The sequence below is a fragment of the Triturus cristatus genome, chromosome 6, assembly GCF_964204655.1.
Source record: "Triturus cristatus chromosome 6, aTriCri1.1, whole genome shotgun sequence".
Lineage (NCBI taxonomy): Eukaryota > Metazoa > Chordata > Amphibia > Caudata > Salamandridae > Triturus > Triturus cristatus.
Genome location: NC_140589.1, coordinates 437235429 through 437259210, shown reverse-complemented (window position 1 = coordinate 437259210; position 23782 = coordinate 437235429). Strand labels below are relative to the sequence as shown.

The window sequence follows — 23782 nt, the reverse complement described above, 5'->3', positions numbered from 1 at the left end:
GCTCTTCCTTTTCATCTTACTGAGTATAGATGTAACCGACAGGCTCTCTTTCCCTGATCTCATTGCTGTTGCATTCCGTAAGTCTCCTTGATTTTTAGCTTTTGGATTTAGAAAGCCTTGAGTGGTTTGGGATAATTTTTTGTGAGTGCCTGTGATGACTACCTAAGATGTAACTGTTTCCCTCATCTTGTATGATACAGCTCTTGATTCAGCTTTTGTTCTTATTGTATACTATGCGTTTTCTCTGCGTACCTTTCAGTTCCGTTAAGTTCCATTGATTGGCTAATACCCCAGCCTTCTCCAGAGTCAACTAGTTGCAAATTGACACTTGCCAGTTGCCACTTGCTAGTTGCCACTTGCTAAGGTCTTGCTCTCTTGCTCTCGGCGGTAGTGCTGAATCCTACTGGCGCCCGGTCGTCCTGGAAGCTCTTGACTGCAGGGGGGCCAGTTCTAATAGTGCTGCAAGGCCTTATGATGGAGACCGAGGGGTGGGGATACCAGAATGCGATTCTCCCCGGCGCCTTAGCAACCTCCCACTCCTCACTTTCGTCCTCGCTTTCGCCCTGCCGTGGAACTCCCTATAGTATCTTCTGACTCCCCCAACCTTCCACCAACCTCATTCACCGGGGCCTGGGGACCGGCTGAGATCCAGAAATCACTTGGGGGAGGGGGGGGTGCAGTCACTGGGAGAGGGAGGTAGAGAGGGAGGGAGGGAGGGAGGGAGGGAGGTGGAGGTAAGCAGGGCTCTCAGATGGCCCCCGCAAGCTGCGCCCAACCTAGTTGGGCGGCTTCCGTGGGTCCGCCGGACATGCACTCTGCCACCACCTACTAATGTTAGCATTGCTCACTGCCCTCCTTACCTCCTGCCTGTAGGGACTGCACTGTTCGGTGCTGTTCAGCTGTTCCACGCCTCCCTGGCACCGAAAACGAGGCAGCGTAACGGCCGCGGGCTGGAGCTCTATCCTACTGCTATTTTGCTGTTCCTTGCCACCCTGTAACTGGCACCGAAAACGGGGTGGCGGAGCAGTGGTGTAGCAGGCTGGCGGTTAGCCCGAGAAGAAGAACTCCCGAGATTGGGGCGAAGGTGTTTGTCGATGGGCGGAGGTGCAGGGCAGAGGACAGGAGCTCCGCGCGCCTCTCTGCTCGGCTTGGCTGTGTCTGAAGAATTCTTGAGAGTCGAATAAAAACGGTCTAGTATTTAAAAGTAACCATGAAAACTTGTATGACGGGAAAGGCATCAAGGAGTACAGTGGTGCCACTATGGCTCAGCCCGAGTCAGCCAAATACTAGCCAAATACTACGGCTGAGGTGCAGTTAATTATATGGAAGGTAAGTGCCTCTGTACATACAGGAGACTTGGAATGTAGTCAATCCCATACCTCAGTGATGTCATAGAAAGAGGGATACAGTAAAGTCATTGTTAGCACCATGTTAGGTTATTGATTTAAAGAGGTTGTGATGGCTAGGCATTTTCAATCATCTGTTCTGTGTTTGATTATTGAAGGTTGATGGGCTGATGCAGATTAGTTGCATGTGAGTTCAAAATGTGTGCAGATAGGGAGCTGGGCGTTATGCAAGGATATCTGCATGACAGGTCAATGCCTCTGGAATGCTGGTACTGTTGGGTGAAGTCATTGAATTTTAAGCTGCTGCCTCTGGAAGGGTGGATGAACTTTGGTGGAGCCACATATATGTCTGGTCAATATATCTGAGGCTGGACAGTGGGTCAAGGTCCAGAATATTACAATGCTTGCATCTCTGAGATTATAGAGAAAAGGGTGGATGTTTTACAGTCAGGAAAGTGACTTATGTGGCTGCACGGTTTTTCAACCACCCCTCGCTGTATTGAACAGTTGAATGCATTTATATTCACAAGTCTTCCCTTTCACTATCTATCTTAAAATTACCTAAGAGTACTGCAGTATTTAGATCTTCGATCTGGAGAATGGTTCATATACAGTGTGAAGCTTGACAAGTGAGGATTAAATTGCTTATGTTGGCCTTGGCTTGCGTCTCCAAAATAATAGTCACTACCTGAGCATTTGTAAACATGACTATGAATTCCTATTGTTGGAGGCACACAAGCTCCTGTTTATTTTGTTTTATTTCCTCATTTGTGAAATCTTAATCATATCATGTGGATGTGCTAGTAGGTTATAGAACTACCATGTGTGCATAACATTGTTCCATACTCCATTGAATGTTCAAGTAATTTAATTCTAACCATAAGTCAATGAGACTGAGCTGTTGTTGAAATAAAAGCAGGGGAATACATGGGAAAACATCTCACATTTTTGATCTTGATAAAGGAGTTCTAACTGAAGGGTGTATGTGATAACTAGTGTGATCCTATCTTGTGACATTTTTGTTTTGCATTTCAAAAGATTGCTCTTGAGGAGCTTGGATCCTGTGTGAATTTGAGGGATGTATGATGGTAGTTCTCAAAATCTTTAAGTTCTCATCAAATAATTATGCTTCTGAGCATGTCCAGTTGTATGTTGGATTCTGGCCAAATATTGCGCTTATATGAGGATAGATTTCAAATCCTAAATGTTTTCATCCGACTATGTTATGTCTGAACATATCAGGTTGTATTTGGCAGCCTGAATGAATATTGTGCATGACTAGTGTGCTTCGCGTAAGGGTTGCCATTCTTCAAATAGCTGGCTTGGTTTGTTAATTTGTGGTGTATTATAATGCTTAATCAGTTGTCTTTTAATGTGACGGTGGTGTCAAGGAAATGTATTATTTCTCAAAAGTAGAAACATATAACATTGATGGTTGGATAACTTTTCCTAAATCTTCTGTGGAATTGTATCTTGTGCTGTTATCAAATGTCCATATTAGGAGAAGATCATCATTGTAGGTATCTCAATGGCCTGTAATCTCAGGGTGCAAATAAGTTACTCTCCAGTTGTGCCTTGAAGAGGTTCGCAATATGAGTAGCCATCTGTGTCCCCATTTAGATACATGTCAGTTCAAGATATGTGTTGTTGCAGGGATTCTACACATATACAGAACTACACACAAGAAACCAGGACCTCGGTGTACAGTGATGTACCAACCGCCCACCTTAGTGCCCAGAACCCCAATACGACTAGCTATAGTGTCTCATTCGTTCTCCATACTACAGTGAAGCTACCAATGATTAGACATCCTAGAACATGTAGCTCAGTAATCAGGGGAGCAAGAACACTCTTTTGTTAACTCATTCATACTTGTCCACAACATAACTAATCAGGGACACAGTATAGTTTAAAATATTTATTTTAACTAACGTGCTCTATAATGCAGTACACGAGCCAATACTAGCAGCAAAATGCATAAACTCAATGTAGTGAGCATTGTTACAATTCCATAAAAGATGAACGGGGATATCATTTTATAAAGCTAGTGGAAAAAAGGTCTAATGAGCCTTGCCACCCTCCCTGTGCTAGAAACTAGTTTATTATAACTATAGAAGACCTCTGGGCTTTGTGAGGGGACCCCATACCTCCAGGTTTAGATGCAAGGGTTTACATCTCCGGACAAACACAGCTCTTCTCTTCTGAAGGTTTTTCTTCAAGTGTCTTAACATGCCTACACGCAATATTAAAAGCACCCGATTTTCAGTAGTGCACCTGTGGCAGTATTATGTCTAACATGCGTGGGACTGACCAACAGCAGATTAAGGGAGCACATCGTTTTTCGACCTTGAAAACGCTGTGCAGACAGAGCCTCAGAGTACATCAAGAAAAGTGAAAGGTAGACAGATCTCATGTGAACGAGCACAAGCAGAGGATTTGTGAAAACAAATTCATGTAGAAACGCGTGCAAAAAACGGCAACATGGCAGACAAGCATGTCCTAACTTATGCTAACTTAGCATTGTACACAGTGAATCCATAACCTCACTACAGTGTCCTTCCTAAATGTGAAATAGTTATGAGTGAAGATTAATTTTATATACTTGACTGCAGCATCCGCAGCAGGGCTCTGAACGATTACCCCATTCTTTTGAGGAAAACATTTCTTTTTGCTTTGTATATGGTTGGCCCTTTCCACAGTTTGGTGTTATATACTGCATCTGCCAGTTGGCTGTTTGGTTTCTAATATATTTACTAGGGTCCATTATGGCCACTACTCTACCATGTTCTGCTAGCTTCATTGTTCAGTTGCTGTTGTCACTCAGTCAAGAAGTGACTTGATGGTTGTTCTCTTCATTGCCTTCATATGTACATTTTAAGCGGTACAGGCATTCCAAATCAAATATTTCACATATACTCTTGCAGTTCAGATGCTCTTGAAGAAACTGATTCAGACGGATGAAAATAAGAGTACCCAAATAAGGAAAATAATGACATGGAAAGTTGCCATACCAAATAGAAGAATACAGAAACATGGAACACTTTTAATGAATAACCCTAAAATAGCTGGTCAACTGGAAGTGAGACAAATAGTGACATTGTAAAAGTAATTCATTAAAGATCTTTCTGTTACCTAGCCATTTTGCAAAGGTATTTGACAGAAAAACGTGTCTTATTGAAGTAAAAAATAGATTTACCACCTGCAGCCCCTATAAGCATAAATAAATGGTCAACAAATGAAGAAAGGTACTGTACCTGATGTAAGGAACAAGACAACATAGAGGATCTGATCTGTAACAGTAAATATTTGGGAAGTATAAATTGTGAGCTTCAGAAACGTTTGAAAATATAGGGGTCAACAAAAGCAGAGACTACATTTTTGTAATGACAAAACATTTTGCACAAGAACATAACTGTGATTTTGAAAAAAACACTGAGGTTCTATGCCATTGACTAAGTAAAGGCAAAAGAAAGAGGAGGTGATCAAGAGAGAGAACTGAGGAGATACATATCATGAAATTTTAAGAAGCTGTTCAGCAAGAACGGAATGCAGAGCAAGAACTGCGTGTCAAGAAAATGGAGAAGAAAGGAATAAATTATGATACATAAAAATAACAATGAATAAAGGAACAAAAGAGGCACTCTTAAGTAGCCCACCAAAGTGCAAAATATTGAACTGAAGCTGAAGTGTGAAAAAAAGAATCAACTGAAGGGACACGTTTATAAGAAAAAGAGTGGGAATAAATAATTGCAGCCACATTAGGGATGAAAAAATCAGTGCAAAAGGTTAAAAATGTATACATCAAAAAAATGATGAAGGTAAAAATTTAAATAAAAAGAGGAATAAGAGAATGTCACTTCTATATGGTAAACTGAAGGGTAATATTTGAAGCTAAAATAAAGCAGGCAAGACCTCCACTTGGGGTTTCAATCATTAAAATATAACATCACAATAGCAGGCAATAACCACAATGAACTTTCAAAATTAAAAAATAAAGAAAATGGCTACTGGGGTAAAAACTAATTTAAGAGCAACATAAAAAGAACCAATCAATTGGGAGCATGGGACCACCTTATACTTTTGCATAACAAATTAAATCAATTTGGAATTGAGTCATATCTGCTAGGAGATTGAGTGATTTAGCTGTGAATCTTACTCATTATTCAAACATTGATTCAAAAGAGTTCGGAGAATGTGGTCCCACCCAATACAGTTAGCAGATTATTGTCCTCTTGTGCCATTCACTTATACAATACAACCATATAATGTTACCTTTATTAATAAGGTACAGAGATTGTTTATTCTTCAAATGGAGTATAAAGCCCGTGACATATTCTTCAACATCAATTTAGAATTCTTATAAAGGCAGCAATAGCTAACAAGTAGTTTGCGACCCATTAGCCTTCTCAAGGCTATAAAAAGGATGCATGCAGATGTAACTCACACATATAAAAGAATATAAAGTTGCCATTCTTTCACCAAGTACACATTCAATCAAACAATCAATCAATCAAACAACATTTTTAGAGCGCACTACATACCCGTGAGGGTCTCAAGGTGCTGGGAGGAAGGGGCCGCTACTGATCGAACAGCCAGGTCTTGAGTAGCCTCCTGAAGGTCAGCAGGTCTTGGGTCTGTTGTAGGTTCAGTGGGAGGGTGTTCCAGGTCTTGGCGGCGAGGTGGGAGAAGGACCTCCCACCGGTGGTTGTTCTTCGGATGCGCGGGACGGTGGCGAGTGCGAGGTCGGCGGAGCGGAGCTGGCGTTTGGGAGTGTAGAAGGAAAGTAGTTTGTTGAGGTAGGCTGGGCCGGTCTTGTGGAGTACCTTGTGTGTGTGGGTGAGGAGCTTGAAGGTGATCCTCTTGTTGACGGGCAGCAAGTGCAGCTTTCGCAGGTGGGGGTTGATGTGGCCATGGCGTGGTACATCAAGGATCAGTCGTGCCGAGGCATTTTGGATGCGTTGCAGTCGTTTGATGAGCTTGGTCGGGGCTCCCGCATAGAGGGTGTTTCCATAGTCGAGTCTGCTGCTGACAAGGTCCTGGATGACTGTTCTTCTTGTATCTGTCGGGATCCACCTGTAGATCTTGCGGAGCATGCGGAGGGTGTTGAAGCAGGAGGAGGAGATGGCGTTGGTTTGCTTGGTCATGGAGAGCATTGAGTCGAGGGTGATTCCCAGGTTGCGTGCGTGGCCGGTGGGTGTCGGGGCTGTCCCCAGTGCCGTCGGCCACCAGGAGTCGTCCCAGGCTGAAGGGTTGGAGCCGAGGATGAGGACCTCCGTTATTTCCGTGTTCCGCTTCAGTTGGCTGGTCTTCATCCAGTCGGCGACGGCCTTCATACCTTCATGGAGGTTGGCTTTGGCGGTAATGGGGTCCTTGGTGAGGGAGAGGATCAGTTGAGTATCGTCGGCGTAGGAGATTATGTTGAGGTTGTGCTGTTGGGCGACATGTGCGAGCAAGGCCATGTAAATGTTCAACAGTGTCGTGCTGAGGGAGGAACCCTGGGGTACGCTGCAGATGATCTTGGAGACTTCGGATCGGAATGGGCGGAGGTGGACTCTCTGGGTTCTGCCGGAGAGGAAGGAGGTGGTCCATTCCAGGGCTTTGTCTCGGATCCCTACAGCATGGAGGCGTGCGCGTAGTGTGCGGTGGCAGACGGTGTCGAAGGTGGTGGAGTGGTTCAGGAGGATGAGGGCTGCGGTCTCACCGTTGTCAGCAGTATCCTGATGTCATCAGTGGCAGCAATGAGGGCGGTCTCGGTGCTGTGGTTGCTGCAGAACCTTGACTGGGTCGGGTCCAGGATTCTGTTTTCTTCGAGGTATCGGTTTAGATGTCTGTTGACGATCTTCTCGATGACCTTGGCCAGGAACGGGAGCAGAGAGATGGGCCGGAAGTTCTTGAGGTCTCTACGGCCTGCCTTGGGGTTTTTGAGTCTGCTATTCCTACCAGAGTTAGCATTTACTGAAATAATATAGCGTTACCTAGCTTGTGGTTAAACACTTAAAAGTTGTCTTTCATTTCCCAATACATGTTCCTGGCATGCCAACAAATGAATTGAAATATTACTCATTGTATGATTATACGGAGTTAGCAAGTTCCGAACATCCATAACCCAAAAATATACAAGCAGTCTAAGATGTATTTCATCCTATCATTTAAAAGCTATTTATAAAGTCTAGTTTATCTAAATCTAATCTCAGCCGTGAAGACCATAGGGATTTATCATTATATGGTTCCTTAACACAAACTGAGGACAAATATTGTTACAAAATTGAATGCCATGTTGACTCTGAGGGTTTCAATACAACAACTTTATGTAATTGATTACCGTATTTGATTCTAGATAGACATCCAGAAATGACTTGGTCAGTTAGACTGAAAAGAGTTTTGATAGCACATTATCATGCTTTTATCTGTAAGACACCTAAATCACATATAGACAGATGGTACCTGTGAGGTCCTTTATCGGATGCTATAGATGATGGAAAACAGTGGAGTGAAATAGTCCTACTATGAATTCTAGGGTGAATTTGTTGTGACTCATTGGAAGGTAAGGTACTAATTAGGGACAAATTGTAAATCATTTAAAACAGAATAATCAGCTGTTACTTAAATTTGGTTGAATAGTCTTCTGCCCTTGTTATCATGAGCTTATCATTATAGTATTTCACTCACATGCTTTTACTACAGCAAACGACTCACAATTAACAATGGCTACCTTTTTCTCAAAAATACCAGTTTCGATAATAGATATTTATCACAATCATTATTAATTAATGCCCATTAGTTGGTGGGTGCCTCTTTATCTGACGGCTTGCTGTAAGTGTAACACTTTAAAATAACACTCAACTGAGAATTCTTTGAATAAAATCTATAGTTTAATGTAACAACAGATTAGAGTAGTCCCATAATAACAGTGAATGTGAAATTAGTGTATTCGTGTTTGGATACCGAGTGACATTCACACCTAATTTACTCAATCTCCTAATATATATGAATCTGTTTTAAATTGACTTTACTGGTAAACCTATGTTGGTGTATGCACCCATAGCTCCAGCCCTAACTTCTCTTAAATTATTGTTATGAATCAGTATGATAAGATTTTCATGCCCCAAAAAGCGCCAGTGTAGATAAAGTTAAAACATAAATTAACCAGGAGCTATACAAGGCTAAATGGCCATGCTGCACTAGGAGAAGGATGAGAAACGATGGAGATAAAGCAACATACATTATTTGAAAATCAATCAAGCACTGCATTCAAACTATGTTCAACAACGTGGCCAATGTGCATTGTTTGTTCATCAGATGATGACTTAACTTGTACATAAATCAGTCTAATGCTGCTCCAAAGAGTCCTGGATGACCTTAACAAATCACAAGGAAGATCAATAATATCATCTAGTGGAAGTCTACCGGAAAATACATCTGTATATTTAGATCATTTGAAGGACTTTATATTCTATTGGAATTTAAATGATTTGAATTTGAAAATGATGATGAGTTACAGTAAAAAAATAATTGAATGCTGTTGGACTTGGCCCTTCTGGCAGGTTCACCCCTGAACTTTTTTGATTTTTACTGGTGACTTGGTGTGGTGATTGTTTGGTTTCTGCGCACTTTCCCTGTGTCCCAGGGTAAAGTGCGTGCGTGCTCTGAGTGCATGTGGTGAGATAGGCCTGCCCTCCCATAGGAATGCATGGGGAATGTATGTGTCCCTAGTAGTTCCTGATGCGTGGGGTGTGCAGGCCCGAGTTTTGTATGTGCGGACTCGTGGGAGTGAATGCTGCGCGATGATGTGTGCGGCGTGTATGTACCTAGTGTGGAAGTGCCACTTCTAGAAGTGGGCACTTCTGTGTGCAGTGTGTCTGTCGCGTGATTGGCTGGTCATGTCATGTGACGGGCTAGGGATTCCCCAGTGTCAGGATGAGTCACCCAGTGGTGAGTGGGGAGATCAGCAGCTAGATGGGTGGGAGGAGTCCACCTGGGTCCTGAATAGGACAGGGTTTTCCAAACACAATGCTGGCCCCGCCCCCTGTGGAGCGACTGACGACCCTAGCCCTTCCAGTGAATAGAGTGAGGGGCTGAGCACATCAAGGGTGCTCCCCAACCAGCTGCGACTGGTTTTCCCCCTCACCCTGAACCCAGAACAAAGGGTTTGCCTGTATAAAAATGGGGCTGTGTCCCCACAGAAACTGTTCTCTGCCAGGATCTTACCTGAGGGGGGCTGCTGCTGCTGCTGGACCAGAGGACCGCCACTTGGATTACCTCCCTGCCTGGAGGCCCAGTGAGCTGGCTCTGGGTCCAGCCTTGCCCCCCTGCTCTTGAAGGACCTTATTGCTGGACTTTGGGCTTATTCTCCCTAGAGCGTCTGGGAGCTTTTATTGGCCTCTAGCGCTGAGAGCGCTCTACTTTTTATCCTTAGCGCTAGGAGCGTTTTAATTCTACAAACCGGTGCCCACCCGGCATTTGCCCCGTGTTTTGGCGATCCTGAAGTCCCCTGGCAGGTGCCCACCCTGCCAGGGACATTGTGGTGGTCGTTGGCGGGTGCCCACCCCGCTTATTTAATTATTTAGTTATCGGGTGCCCACCCCGTTTATTCACCTCAAGTAAGAGGGAGCCTACCCCTCGTTGTCCCCGCTTCACCGCCGCCGGCCCGAGCCACGAACGCGGCGAACCAGGAAGTCAGGCAGCCTCGGAAGGGACAGGGGCGTGGCCTAACACAGGAAGCGGACGGGAGCCTACCCCGTGCTTCCCCGAGAGAAGCGGAACGACGTAGAGATGACCGGGGCTCCCGTGAGCTGAGGAGAGCCCCGCAAGTGCACCAGCCGGCTAGCAGAAGCGGAGGGGGCCCGAGGCACATTGCCGGTGCCTGCCCCCACCTCTGAAGAAGACGTCCTGCTGCCGGAGCCTCCCCACGCAGAGAAGAAGCTCCGCCGCCCCGCTGCGAGGGACCGAAGCAGAGAACCAGCAGGGAGTTACCTCGACGAAGCCCCGGTGAGTGAGGGGGGGGGTCGCTCCCACGCTGGTGCCTGCTATCTTGCTGAGTCCCCCGAGCGGGACTCCAACGGTTGGGGCCATTGTTGTTTCAGAGTCCCGAGCGGGATGCCAACCTTCCGAGGGCATTTCTATGGTGCGTGGAGCCCACGAGGCTCCCACGCGCCGCAGTGTCTCTGAGCCCCCGCGAGGCTCCAACGAAGGGGCCCGCATTATTTTCTCGAGCACTGGTGTGCTCCAACGACCCGCATTGGTTTGCCCTGAGCCCCGAGAAGGCTCCAACGTTACGGGGCCATTCTTGTTCTAGAGCCCAGAGAGGCTCTCACGACAGGGGCCTAATGGTTCACGGAGCCCCGTGAGGCTCTTATGTGGTGCTTATGTGGTTCCAGAGCCTGTGAGGCTCCAACGTTTGGGCATAGTACTTCCAGAGCCTAGGTGGCTCACGTGCTGCATATTTTTGTTTTGAAAGGCACAGAGGTGCCCAGGCCCCAGTCCCTACAGCTGCCCAGCACTTCGTGGGCAGCTGCAACGTTTAGGTTGTGCCTTGTGCGCCGGGCTTGCGCAGCCTGCGCAGTCGCGCCCTGACATTCTTGTATATTGGGTATTTCTGCATCCTGAGAGGCCAGTTGGCCTGCGGACAGTTATCTTGTGTTGTGCCCTCCCCTAGGGCACTTGGTGATTTTCATACATGTACTTTTTGCGCCTGCGCAATGCCTTCATGATATTTTCTGTCCTGAATTGTGTTTACACCTCTAAATGTATTTTATGCATCCTGTGTTTATGTGCTTAGACCCCTACAGGTAGAGTGATACTTAGGTGGTTGTTTTCTCCTTAGTACAGGTGGTACTAGTGAGGTCCTAGTTCCCTGCGTGGTATTCCTAAAGGTGGTTAGGGTTGCGTAGGTGGTACGTTCTGATACCAGTAGTTACTGGTTGTGTGCTACATGTTCTATTTTTAGTGCTACAGTGATTGTGTGCTATGTTCTCAAATATTATTCCTACAAAGTGCTAATTCCTGACAGTGGTCCATGTGGCCCTGTCCCCTGTATATATAATCCCTTGTAAATTCTGCCCGTGCCTGTTGGCACATTGTAAAGTGTGTGTTTTTATCTAATGTGTTGTGTATAATACTAAGGTTATTTTTATATAATACCTTGTGTGGAGTTTCCTTTGTGGTGGGCCTTGGGTGTTGTTGCTGGGTGCGCGCGCAAACGCTTTACACATCGCCTCAGGGATAAGCCTGTCTGCTCGTGCCAAGCTACCAAGGGGGTGAGCAGGGGTTATCTTTGGCGTGTAACTTCCTTGCCCTGACTAGAGTGGTGGTTTCTGGCTGACTTTGGCGCAAGCCTCAGCCAACCAGAAATCCCATTTCTAACATTGGTGATCAGCGGTGGGATTTGGACTTGCGTTTGCGCTGTACCGCAGCGGCAACTGGCCGCACTACAAAACTCTGCATTTAGATAAATCACATGGTATAGGGATTATTGTTCTAAGTTTGTTTTTAATTGTCATTTCTTTGGAAATGTGTTTTTGTGCACTGTGAGTTAGGTGTCCCTAGCTCGGGAGGGTAGATCATCCCCCTTAGTGCATTGTGTTTCTGGATTCACCAGAGGGTGGGATCCAGTGGTGGCAGCGTAATAGTGTCCTGTACATTTGTCCCCCGCCCTGCGCCCAGAGTTGGTACCTGGGTCACGTGGTGGTCAGGTTGAGGAATCAGGGGTGGTAGAAACTGCCTTACCAGTCCGAGGGGAGGGTTGTGTGTGGATGAGTGGTGAGTGGCACTAGGCAAGTGAGTGTGAGTTCTCTGGGTTAGAGAGCTTGCTGAATATTTTTGTGAATTGTGTACTCCTGTTAAACTCAGACCCCTAGGTTCCCTGTGTGATCTTTTCTCTAGAACGTCTGCCAGAATGGAGCCTGCTTTTGATCTCAGTGATCTAGTTTATTACAGTATGCAGGAGTTGGAAAGGTTCTGTAGAGAGAGAAACATAGGGGTGAGAGAGTCAGACACGGTGTACGAATTGAGGAACTACATGATTGGATGGCAAGCAGATGAATGGAAACGTGAGCGCAGTGAGGAAGAAAGGGCCCGGGCCTCACACCTGGAGGGTGGTGGGTCTGTGGGGAGCCCTGAAGACTCAGAAGAAGATGACAGTACCTGGACGCCAGTAGAGAGTGAGGACCCCGTAGGTAGGGAGTCCCTTGCTGGGTCCAGCGTAGAAGATAGCGCCTCACCCCTTTCCCTGTCCCCTGAGCGCAGTGGTAGTTTTCTGGATTCCCCAGTGAGGGTGGAGTCCAGGGGGGGCAGCAATATAAAGTGCAGTATAGAGAGTCCCAGTCCCAGTTCCCTGAGTGTGGTACCTTGTTCCCGAGAGGAGGAATGTAGGTTGAAGTTCAGGGGCAGTAAGAAGCTGTCTCACCAGTCTTGGGAGGAGGCTGTGGAAGAATGTCATGATGCCCTGGTGGACTGGTTGGTGTTTAACCCGGAGCAGGATTTGGATGGAGTACTAAATATTATTATCAAGGAGCAGATGCTCAGTAGTTGTTCTCCAGGGTTGCGCCAACACCTGTTGAGGTATAACTCTTTTTGTCCATTTGAACTTGCAGAGGAAGCAGACCGCTGGGAAAGGGCCAGAGGTTCTCTAGTGTCATTAGTGAGTGATTCCAACAATAGTGGGTCAGAGATCCTCCAGCCCAGCGTGGTGGAGGAGGCTCAGTGTAGCCCAGCTAGGTCCCAGGATAGCGAGGAGGGTGTAGGGGCTCGCTGCCTGGCTCAGTGGAGCAGGAGTGAGGGGGTGACCGAGGGTCCCCAGACGCCCGAAACCGTACCTCAGGACTTGGATGGTTTCATGAGGGAACACCAAGTTGGGGACCTAGGCTGTCCTGTTAGTCCACTTGAGGAAGATCTCTTAGTGAGTGGAGGACCTGGGGCACCTGTAACCAGGGCTCCTGTGGTTCTGGAGTCTGGCGGTACCGCTCCGGTAGGGAGGGTACAGGAGTCCAGCGTGAGTGATTGGGGGATGAGTTCCCCAGTGGAAGAGCCGGTGGGTCAGGGACTTCCCAGTTGGGCTAGGTTCCCGTGTAGTGACCAGGGTGACACCACTTCTGTTCTGGGGGATCTCCGCGCACTGTCAGGTGGACAGGGGACGGGAGATCAGCGCCAGACAGACAGTCGCTCGACATACGTGTCATTTGATAGCCTCAGGGGGAGGGAGTGGAGATCCCCAGAAGTCCTGGAGTGCCAGGCAATTATTCCACCAAAGGTTCTAGGCCGGAGGTTGGAAGGCCAGGTTCGGGATCAGCCTGACCTGAAGGGTGGGACGTCTGTAATCAGCGTCCCGACCAGTTCTTCTTCCAGAGGTACCGCCCCAGTTGGTAGGGAGCAGGGTTCTGGAAGGGGGTGCAGAGGGTGGGAGAGCCCACCTCTGCCCCCGGTACAACCTGAGGGGTTAAACCCTGGGTTGGAATGGCGTTCTAGGTGTACCCCTCGCCAGAGGAGGAGGAACCCTAGGAGAAGAGGTAGGGGGAGGAGAGCCTTCCCTGAGACTCCTGGTCCGCCTGAGGGTGTAGACCCTAGGCTGGAGAACCAGTGGCAGTCTAGTCCTGTCTTTCAGAGAGGAAGAGTGGAGAATGGCCGCTATGTGCCAGGGGTTACTACCCCCCACTCTGTGGTTAGGCAAAGACCAGTGGCACCTGGGTGGCCTAGGGCCTGGTCTTGGCCGCGGACAGCTTGGGAGTACCAGTGGGGTAGCCCAGTTGGTCCAGACAGTGGTGTTAGAAAGAATTCCATGGGTTCACCGTGGCGTAGAACCGGAGGGTGTCCCTGCAGTTGCGGGCCCGCGTCCGTGTTCTATCGCCCCAAGCAGGGAAGTCCATCACGGTGGTGATTGGGCTGCCCTGCGTTTTGGCTGGAAGGGGGTTGTGTTGGACTTGGCCCTTCTGGCAGGTTCACCCCTGAACTTTTTTGATTTTTACTGGTGACTTGGTGTGGTGATTGTTTGGTTTCTGCGCACTTTCCCTGTGTCCCAGGGTAAAGTGCGTGCGTGCTCTGAGTGCATGTGGTGAGATAGGCCTGCCCTCCCATAGGAATGCATGGGGAATGTATGTGTCCCTAGTAGTTCCTGATGCGTGGGGTGTGCAGGCCCGAGTTTGGTATGTGCGGACTCGTGGGAGTGAATGCTGCGCGATGATGTGTGCGGCGTGTATGTACCTAGTGTGGAAGTGCCACTTCTAGAAGTGGGCACTTCTGTGTGCAGTGTGTCTGTCGCGTGATTGGCTGGTCATGTCATGTGACGGGCTAGGGATTCCCCAGTGTCAGGATGAGTCACCCAGTGGTGAGTGGGGAGATCAGCAGCTAGATGGGTGGGAGGAGTCCACCTGGGTCCTGAATAGGACAGGGTTTTCCAAACACAATGCTGGCCCCGCCCCCTGTGGTGCGACTGACGACCCTAGCCCTTCCAGTGAATAGAGTGAGGGGCTGAGCACATCAAGGGTGCTCCCCAACCAGCTGCGACTGGTTTTCCCCCTCACCCTGAACCCAGAACAAAGGGTTTGCCTGTATAAAAATGGGGCTGTGTCCCCACAGAAACTGTTCTCTGCCAGGATCTTACCTGAGGGGGGCTGCTGCTGCTGCTGGACCAGAGGACCGCCACTTGGATTACCTCCCTGCCTGGAGGCCCAGTGAGCTGGCTCTGGGTCCAGCCTTGCCCCCCTGCTCTTGAAGGACCTTATTGCTGGACTTTGGGCTTATTCTCCCTAGAGCGTCTGGGAGCTTTTATTGGCCTCTAGCGCTGAGAGCGCTCTACTTTTTATCCTTAGCGCTAGGAGCGTTTTAATTCTACAAACCGGTGCCCACCCGGCATTTGCCCCGTGTTTTGGCGATCCTGAAGTCCCCTGGCAGGTGCCCACCCTGCCAGGGACATTGTGGTGGTCGTTGGCGGGTGCCCACCCCGCTTATTTAATTATTTAGTTATCGGGTGCCCACCCCGTTTATTCACCTCAAGTAAGAGGGAGCCTACCCCTCGTTGTCCCCGCTTCACCGCCGCCGGCCCGAGCCACGAACGCGGCGAACCAGGAAGTCAGGCAGCCTCGGAAGGGACAGGGGCGTGGCCTAACACAGGAAGCGGACGGGGGCCTACCCCGTGCTTCCCCGAGAGAAGCGGAACGACGTAGAGATGACCGGGGCTCCCGTGAGCTGAGGAGAGCCCCGCAAGTGCACCAGCCGGCTAGCAGAAGCGGAGGGGGCCCGAGGCACATTGCCGGTGCCTGCCCCCACCGCTGAAGAAGACGTACTGCTGCCGGAGCCTCCCCACGCAGAGAAGAAGCTCCGCCGCCCCGCTGCGAGGGACCGAAGCAGAGAACCAGCAGGGAGTTACCTCGACGAAGCCCCGGTGAGTGAGGGGGGGGGTCGCTCCCACGCTGGTGCCTGCTATCTTGCTGAGTCCCCCGAGCGGGACTCCAACGGTTGGGGCCATTGTTGTTTCAAAGTCCCGAGCGGGACTCCAACCTTCCGAGGGCATTTCTATGGTGCGTGGAGCCCACGAGGCTCCCACGCGCCGCAGTGTCTCTGAGCCCCCGCGAGGCTCCAACGAAGGGGCCCGCATTATTTTCTCGAGCACTGGTGTGCTCCAACGACCCGCATTGGTTTGCCCTGAGCCCCAAGAAGGCTCCAACGTTACGGGGCCATTCTTGTTCTAGAGCCCAGAGAGGCTCTCACGACAGGGGCCTAATGGTTCACGGAGCCCCGTGAGGCTCTTATGTGGTGCTTATGTGGTTCCAGAGCCTGTGAGGCTCCAACGTTTGGGCATAGTACTTCCAGAGCCTAGGTGGCTCACGTGCTGCATATTTTTGTTTTGAAAGGCACAGAGGTGCCCAGGCCCCAGTCCCTACAGCTGCCCAGCACTTCGTGGGCAGCTGCAACGTTTAGGTTGTGCCTTGTGCGCCGGGCTTGCGCAGCCTGCGCAGTCGCGCCCTGACATTCTTGTATATTGGGTATTTCTGCATCCTGAGAGGCCAGTTGGCCTGCGGACAGTTATCTTGTGTTGTGCCCTCCCCTAGGGCACTTGGTGATTTTCATACATGTACTTTTTGCGCCTGCGCAATGCCTTCATGATATTTTCTGTCCTGAATTGTGTTTACACCTCTAAATGTATTTTATGCATCCTGTGTTTATGTGCTTAGACCCCTACAGGTAGAGTGATACTTAGGTGGTTGTTTTCTCCTTAGTACAGGTGGTACTAGTGAGGTCCTAGTTCCCTGCGTGGTATTCCTAAAGGTGGTTAGGGTTGCGTAGGTGGTACGTTCTGATACCAGTAGTTACTGGTTGTGTGCTACATGTTCTATTTTTAGTGCTACAGTGATTGTGTGCTATGTTCTCAAATATTATTCCTACAAAGTGCTAATTCCTGACAGTGGTCCATGTGGCCCTGTCCCCTGTATATATAATCCCTTGTAAATTCTGCCTGTGCCTGTTGGCACATTGTAAAGTGTGTGTTTTTATCTAATGTGTTGTGTATAATACAAAGGTTATTTTTATATAATACCTTGTGTGGAGTTTCCTTTGTGGTGGGCCTTGGGTGTTGTTGCTGGGTGCGCGCGCAAACGCTTTACACATCGCCTCAGGGATAAGCCTGTCTGCTCGTGCCAAGCTACCAAGGGGGTGAGCAGGGGTTATCTTTGGCGTGTAACTTCCTTGCCCTGACTAGAGTGGTGGTTTCTGCCTGACTTTGGCGCAAGCCTCAGCCAACCAGAAATCCCATTTCTAACAAATGCATTAATGAAAAAAATGCCTTTTTGATTAACATGTATAAAACCTTCCAATCAAATTATGCAAGTCCCTTAGTTTTGGCCTTTTACGTTTTTGCCAATCCATCCAAGGGTATTTGCAAATGAACTTTGCTCTCCATTACATCAAAAAACAATGATCCGATTTACACCCAACTTTGTAAGAGTCAAGACTTAAAGAGAGATGTGCTGTTGCCTGCTTTGGTGTGAAACTGCTTAGTAACCCCTGAAACTGGTCAGTTATGGTTAAGTGCGGAAACCATAACTTACCCTTTAAATGCATACTTATGACCTCAGAATTACTATTCCAATAAATTCCAGAAATTAACAGTTTAACATGATTAAATAACAACATATATTCAAACAAAGAAATGCTAACCGTAGTGATTGTATCTATAATGTCTATGGCAAAGTGATATGTAGTATCCACTAAGATGCCATGGATGTCATTTGTGATGTCATTTGTCACATCATGTGCGATGCCATGAACAGTACATTTGGGTATTATTATGTAAACAAGTACCTTTACAGAGAGAGGCAATCGGTTACAGGTAGGCATTATCTCTAGGTTTAGAAACGTACATGTCATTGATCCACATGCTTGTTTTCCACTTGAAAAATAAATCATGCGGTTAAAAGAATCACGCTCCGCTTTCTAAAAATAGCATAACATAACATAGCAGCATTGCTTCATATAAGCATATTATTACATAATATAACAACATAGCATAACGTAACAAACAAAACAGCACGTAGCATAACATATATAACAGCATAATTTTACGGAAGAGTGTAGCATAACATATAACAAAATAGCAAAACACATCATAGCATAGCATAATATAACAGGACATGGCAACACATGACTTATTTTGAACAATAGATACCTCTTCCTGTGAAGATTTAGAGAATCGTGGTGCAGAAATGGTAACTGTGCCAACTGGTGTAGTTGTACTTCTTGATTCCAATGATGTTAATGATACAGCTGATGGCATAGGTTGATATTGCTTCGACATTGAATATGATTTCTCATTGATACTGCTAGGAATACTTGTGTCCTCTTCATCATCAGAATCCATAACAAAGACATATTCAGCCTGAAAGATGTCATTATGTTCCATGTCTACAAATGTGTCCAAGGCAGCCTCTTTTTCTTGAGTAAAAATGTCTTTCTTGCAGGGATAGTTCAAATCTCTTCCAATGTCTCTGCAGCTTCCACTTTCTAAGGTCCAATATTTAGAGGCTATGTTTGACTGAAAAATATGATATGATATGTCAGATTTATCAAATATTTAATATTACATGCTCTCAAGAGTTGCAAATGACCTAGCAATGTTAAATATTTAGTATTCTTACATCTAAAATGACTGCAGTGATGGGTAGAGTGTTGCATGGGCAATTTGTGACTATGCATGTTAATTCATTAAAATGTCAAGGGTAACGGAAGTGACATTACACATCATATGACCTCTAATGTCATCACAGAAAGTGATCACATGACCTGTGACCCTAGTGACATTACAGAAAGAAACTTCATTCAATTTAAAAACAACTTCTAAGCAATATAATAAAAGTATTTTAATTACCAACCATATATTAACATGATATTCCAGGAGTGTAATGATGGAATGCCATAAGGGCAGTCATCTTAAACAAAGGCGAAAGCTGTATAAATTCAAATACAAAGGCCCAGATTCAAATGCCCAGCACAATCATTTGGGGACCACAATCATTTGGCTGAAATGCCTACTTACAGCCTCAAACACCCAGGCAGAATCTCTACATGCCAAGGAAAAGCCAGTGTATCACTAGGCATTGCTACATATACACAGTGAGGTCTCAGAAGAGGGCAATCATTAATCTGAGGCTAGCCCTGAGGGCTGCACATGTGCAGGCTTATCTGAGCCTATCTGCATACATTTAGTTTGATAAACAGTTTTTGCAACCTATACCTAGCCTAAAAATGTTAATAATTATAACTGCTTGGTTTCATGTACACAAAGAGAATCCAATGTAGGTCTAGGAAAAACTGGACCCGCACCAGATTTTCAAGAATAATCACTGACTCTTTAAATGACTTACATTTAGATAAGTTCCATGTACTTTTATTGTTTTGTACATGTCAAATAAATGGGCTGTGGATCTTGCCGTCCTAGGCGTAGGTTGAACACATATACTGATACACTAATTATGATATTCGCGTAAATAGACATGCCAAAAACTGTATTGCAGCTTGGAACTCTAGTAATAGGTTTAACCCTACAGAACATTTTTTTTATCTAAGCCTGATTCTCCTACCTCTATTTTGCTTGTGTGAACTATCTGTACACCTAACCACGTCTCACTCGCAAGCATCTAGAAATCTCATAGCTGTGTGCACCTTGCATTGTTACAACTGTTTTCACAAAAAACATATTACCTGTGTACATGTACTGTCTCTGTCACCTATTGTGTCCATAAGGCACATTCTCACCTGTGTGTCTCAAGCCAAATCTTGCCTTTGTACATACATGCCTCCCTCACCTTTAGACAGCATTACTTTTTTAAGTGTGCAAGTCAACTACACTCAGATCATCTGTGACCATGTAGCCCAAGTGTCCTGGGTCTACCAAACAGTCCTCACCTGCCAGTGGCTCAGCCTCACCTGGGTGCCTAGCTCACTTTCATGTGTGTGCTCCCAGGGCCACATCTGAATACACAAAGCTCAAACTCTTGGGTGAGCATCAAATGCCTCTCTCTCCTATGTGTGTGTAGTTCCAATTCCCTCAGTTCCCATAACTTATTCTCATATATGGGGCTATAGCACATTTCACCTGGGTGTATATATACTCCTCTAACTTGAATACACCAATTTCTCTTTCACCCATTTGCACCTAGATCCCCTCACGTGTGTGTGCTTAATCTCTTGATTGTTTACATCACAGGTCTCACTTATGTGCGTTTAACTCTACCTCAATGTTTAATTCTAACAACTGGACACTCTCTCTCTCTCTCTCTCTCTCTCTCTCTCTCTCTCTCCCCCCCCCTGTCTCACTCTTTCACTCTCAAAGCCACACACATGGCTCGATGGCAGATATGGCAAATGCAGCTACTGGATAAAAGACAGAAATTGATCACATTGGACCACTTGGTAGTTGTGGAGGCTACATCACCAAAAATATATTGTAGGCAATAAATGCAAACGTTCTTGCTTGGAAGAGGGGTTGGACATTCTCCAACCAGTTTAAAAATATACTTCCATCCTCTCCTTTCTAGTCTAAATTAAGTACCATGTGACATCAGTTAATCGCTACTTAAGATTACCCTACTCTGCCAGGCCTTTAAATATTATCACCTGCTTGGGCCCAGAACCACCATGCGCAGACAGAAGAGTTTATAGAGAATTTGGAGATTTTGCAACCATCCTGTACTTTTGAAAATATTATAGCGTAGGAGCAACTTCAGTCAAGATTCTTTTCTGACTGAGGAACCATAGGAACCATTATATTTACAATGAAATGATGCAGCGTGACACTGAAAGCAAATATGCTGCGTTGAGCTCCGCCATTTCAAATATTCAGGGATGCACCATATTTACAAGAATATGGCACATCCCTGTGTTTTCTCTTGCGCTGGTGCAAAAAAAGTTGCATAGCGCCAACACAGACATCATTGAGCCAGAGTGCAAGGGTGCCTGCATTGCAAGGATGATTTCCGGTGTATCTTTTGATCTTTGGATGTTTTACAATTATTGGACTGTCTTGCACTGTAAACATGCATTGTGGTCTCTTTAAATATGACTTAAATTCTCAGGCCATTTTTCAAAAGAAGTAACAGGGACAATATACTTGCGATGGGCGTTCCAGCTGATAAAACACACTTAATTTAAATTGCCAATATCTGGTGTATAATTTAATTGGTTTTATACACTCACTCCTCCATTCTGTTTGATAAGCCCGCACAAAGAAGCATCTATAGTACATTGCCCATGAATCAATGGGTTTTGACGTCTTCAGACATGCACGCTAGATGTTGCGCGCAGGCCACGTGATGCAGAAGACGCCTGCGCCCATGAGGAAATAACATGGAAATACCGGTGTCCTCTCAGCACACCTCTACCTGAAGCCGGGAGGACAAGGGCAAGTTTATTATTATTATTATTAATACCACTTATAGAGCGCTCGGCAACCTCCATCGGAAATGTCCCGGCGCTAGCATCCTAACTGAGAGGAGGAGAGACCAGGGAGGATCACTGTATCTAGGGCAAACCAAAAAGCCAAGTCTTAAGAGCCTTCCTAAACGGGATTTCTGCCTCTACATTTCTGACATCATTGGGCATAGTATTCCATAATGTAGCAGTTTTGACAGAGAACGCACGGCCGCCAATCATTGCCTTCCTAAAGCGAGGAGTGACCAAAAGATTATAACTGTTAGATCTGAGTGCCCTCGCTTGATGGTATTTCTGGAGCCTCTGCTTCAGATAATGAGGACCTGCCCCTCTTATTGCTCTGTGTGCCAATATTAGAGCTTTAAACTGTACCCTTCTCCTCACTGGTAACCAAAGTAGGCTGCGTAGATGGGGGGTGATATGATGTTGCAGTGGCACATTCCTGATTAGCCTGGCTGCTGCATTTTGAATGAGCTGTAGTCTCCTCATCAAATACTCCGGGAGACCAATATAGAGGCTATTAGCATATTCGAGTTGAGATGTGATTAGGGCATAGACCACTGACTTCCTGCAATCCATCGGCAGGAAGTGAAGGAATCTACGCAGGGCCTTAAGTTTCCAAAAGTACTGAGGGGACACACGTGTAATTTGTGCCTTGCCTGTAAGTCGGGAATCGAACCTGACACCCAAATTCCTCGCCGAGGATACAGGTAGCAGGGGTGGGCTTAGCTCGGCTGGCCACCATAGCTCAGTGCATGGAAGAATTGGTTGATTGAAAAATAAGACCTCCGTCTTATCAGTGTTCAGCTTTAGGCAGCTGTCCGTCATCCATGATGAAATATTTAGGAGACATTGTCTAAAATTGGCGAAGGCTATCTCGCTTTGTTCTTTAAAAGAGAACACAAGTTGAGTGTCATCTGCATACGAGACAACCTTCACCCCCCATTTTTCTACAATTGCCGCAAGGGGAGTCAGATACACATAAAAAAGTGTGGGGCATAGAGCCGAACCCTGTGGAACCCCATAAGGCATAGGGCCAGAGCTAGAGACATAGGGGTGCAAAAATACTTGTTGCGACCGTCCTTCAAGAAATGAGCGAAAGCAGCTCAAGACAGTCCCTGTTACTCCTAAATGATGTAATCTGTTCAGGAGGATCCTATGGGAACCGTGTCAAAGGCTGCGGACAGATCCAGCAGCATCAACATTGCACAGTTTCCCTGATCTAAGGTTTCACAAATTGATTCTGCCACCTCCAGAAGGGCTGTCTCCGTACTGTATCCTGTCCTAAACTCCGACTGAGAGTCGTGAAGATGATTATTAGATTCTAGAAATTCTGAAAGTTTTCTCTGGGCTTCTTTTTCTAAGATTTAGGCAGGTGCCGGCAGGAGAGTAATAGGCCTAACATTTTTGGGCTCTGCTGGATCAGCATCCACTTTCTTGAGAAGAGGCCGAACAAAGGCCTTTTTCCAACTAGTTGGAAAGATCCCAGTCTCCAAGGAGGTATTCCAGATTGAATTCAGGATACCATTACAAGTTTAGGCGAATGGCCGGGGAAATCTCTTTATGAAGTAAGTGATAATGTATTCCAGTATGCTTGTCGTCCGAAGTAGGGAGTCTCCAGGAACTCAGGCATGGGGAACTCAATAATGCGATCTTTCGATTACTGATCCTTTCTCCCCCTTTTACCTCACTATTTTCTGTCCGTAGTGTGTAATTAAAGGGAGCCCTAACCTCGCTCTTGAGATATATGATACCCACCAGTTGTGGGTGAGTATCATTGCACACGAGAAACGATGTATATGTATATACGCTGGAGGCTATACGTTTTTAAATGTGTGTGGTGTCTGTCTGAGTTTCTGGGTCTAGGTATGTTTTTCATTTCGCAAAATACGCTTGTTAGAAATGAATTGAAATAGTGAACAATCACCATAACTTTAGCATATCACCCTGAGTGCCCCAGTTTGTAGCTGGGCCTCTGGTGTGTCTAATTATATTCAAAGTAAAACAAATCTATTTATGGAGGCTAATTTCAAACCGAATTAGCATACATAATCACGTCACTCTGCTGGAAAGATTACGCTCACTGGGATTGGTAGGACCTGCCCTACAATGGGTCGCCTCCTTTCTGACAGATCGCACCCAAAGAATCCAGATGGGCGATTGGGTCTCGGAGAAAGGCCCTATTACCTGTGGAGTCCCGCAAGGATCTGCACTCTCACATCTTCTGTTCAACATATATCTCAGTCCTTTAATCAAGGCCTTATCGGATATGGACTGCCAGATTTTTAACTATGCAGATGACACGCAGCTCATTCTCCACATTGAGAACTCCCCCCATGCACAAGCCAGGGCAAAAGAGATTTTAAGTTTTACGGTCAACTGGATGATGGCAAATTCACTTAAAATTAACCCTGACAAAACCGAAGTCCTGGCAATGTCAGATGACCACAATCCGTGGAACTCCCTGTACTGGCCCCAGGAGCTGGGTGAGGCCCCTGTCCCGATCCCGGTGGTCAAAAGCC

At 46.5% G+C, this 23782-nt stretch overlaps 1 protein-coding gene across 7 annotated transcripts in view; it reads right to left on the bottom strand.

The window, feature by feature from the left end:
• The window catches only part of MLIP (muscular LMNA interacting protein), a 1822558-nt gene that overhangs the window by 837719 nt on the left and 961057 nt on the right, over positions 1-23782 (bottom strand). For 6 of the 7 annotated variants that reach the window (XM_085610855.1, XM_085610858.1, XM_085610860.1 and 3 more), the window contains one exon: positions 18001-18366. The exons of the other annotated variant lie outside the window; for it this stretch is intronic. In XM_085610855.1, coding sequence (XP_085466981.1) covers positions 18001-18366 — 366 coding nt within the window. The remainder of the gene's footprint in view (positions 1-18000; positions 18367-23782) is intronic. 7 annotated transcript variants of the gene reach the window in all.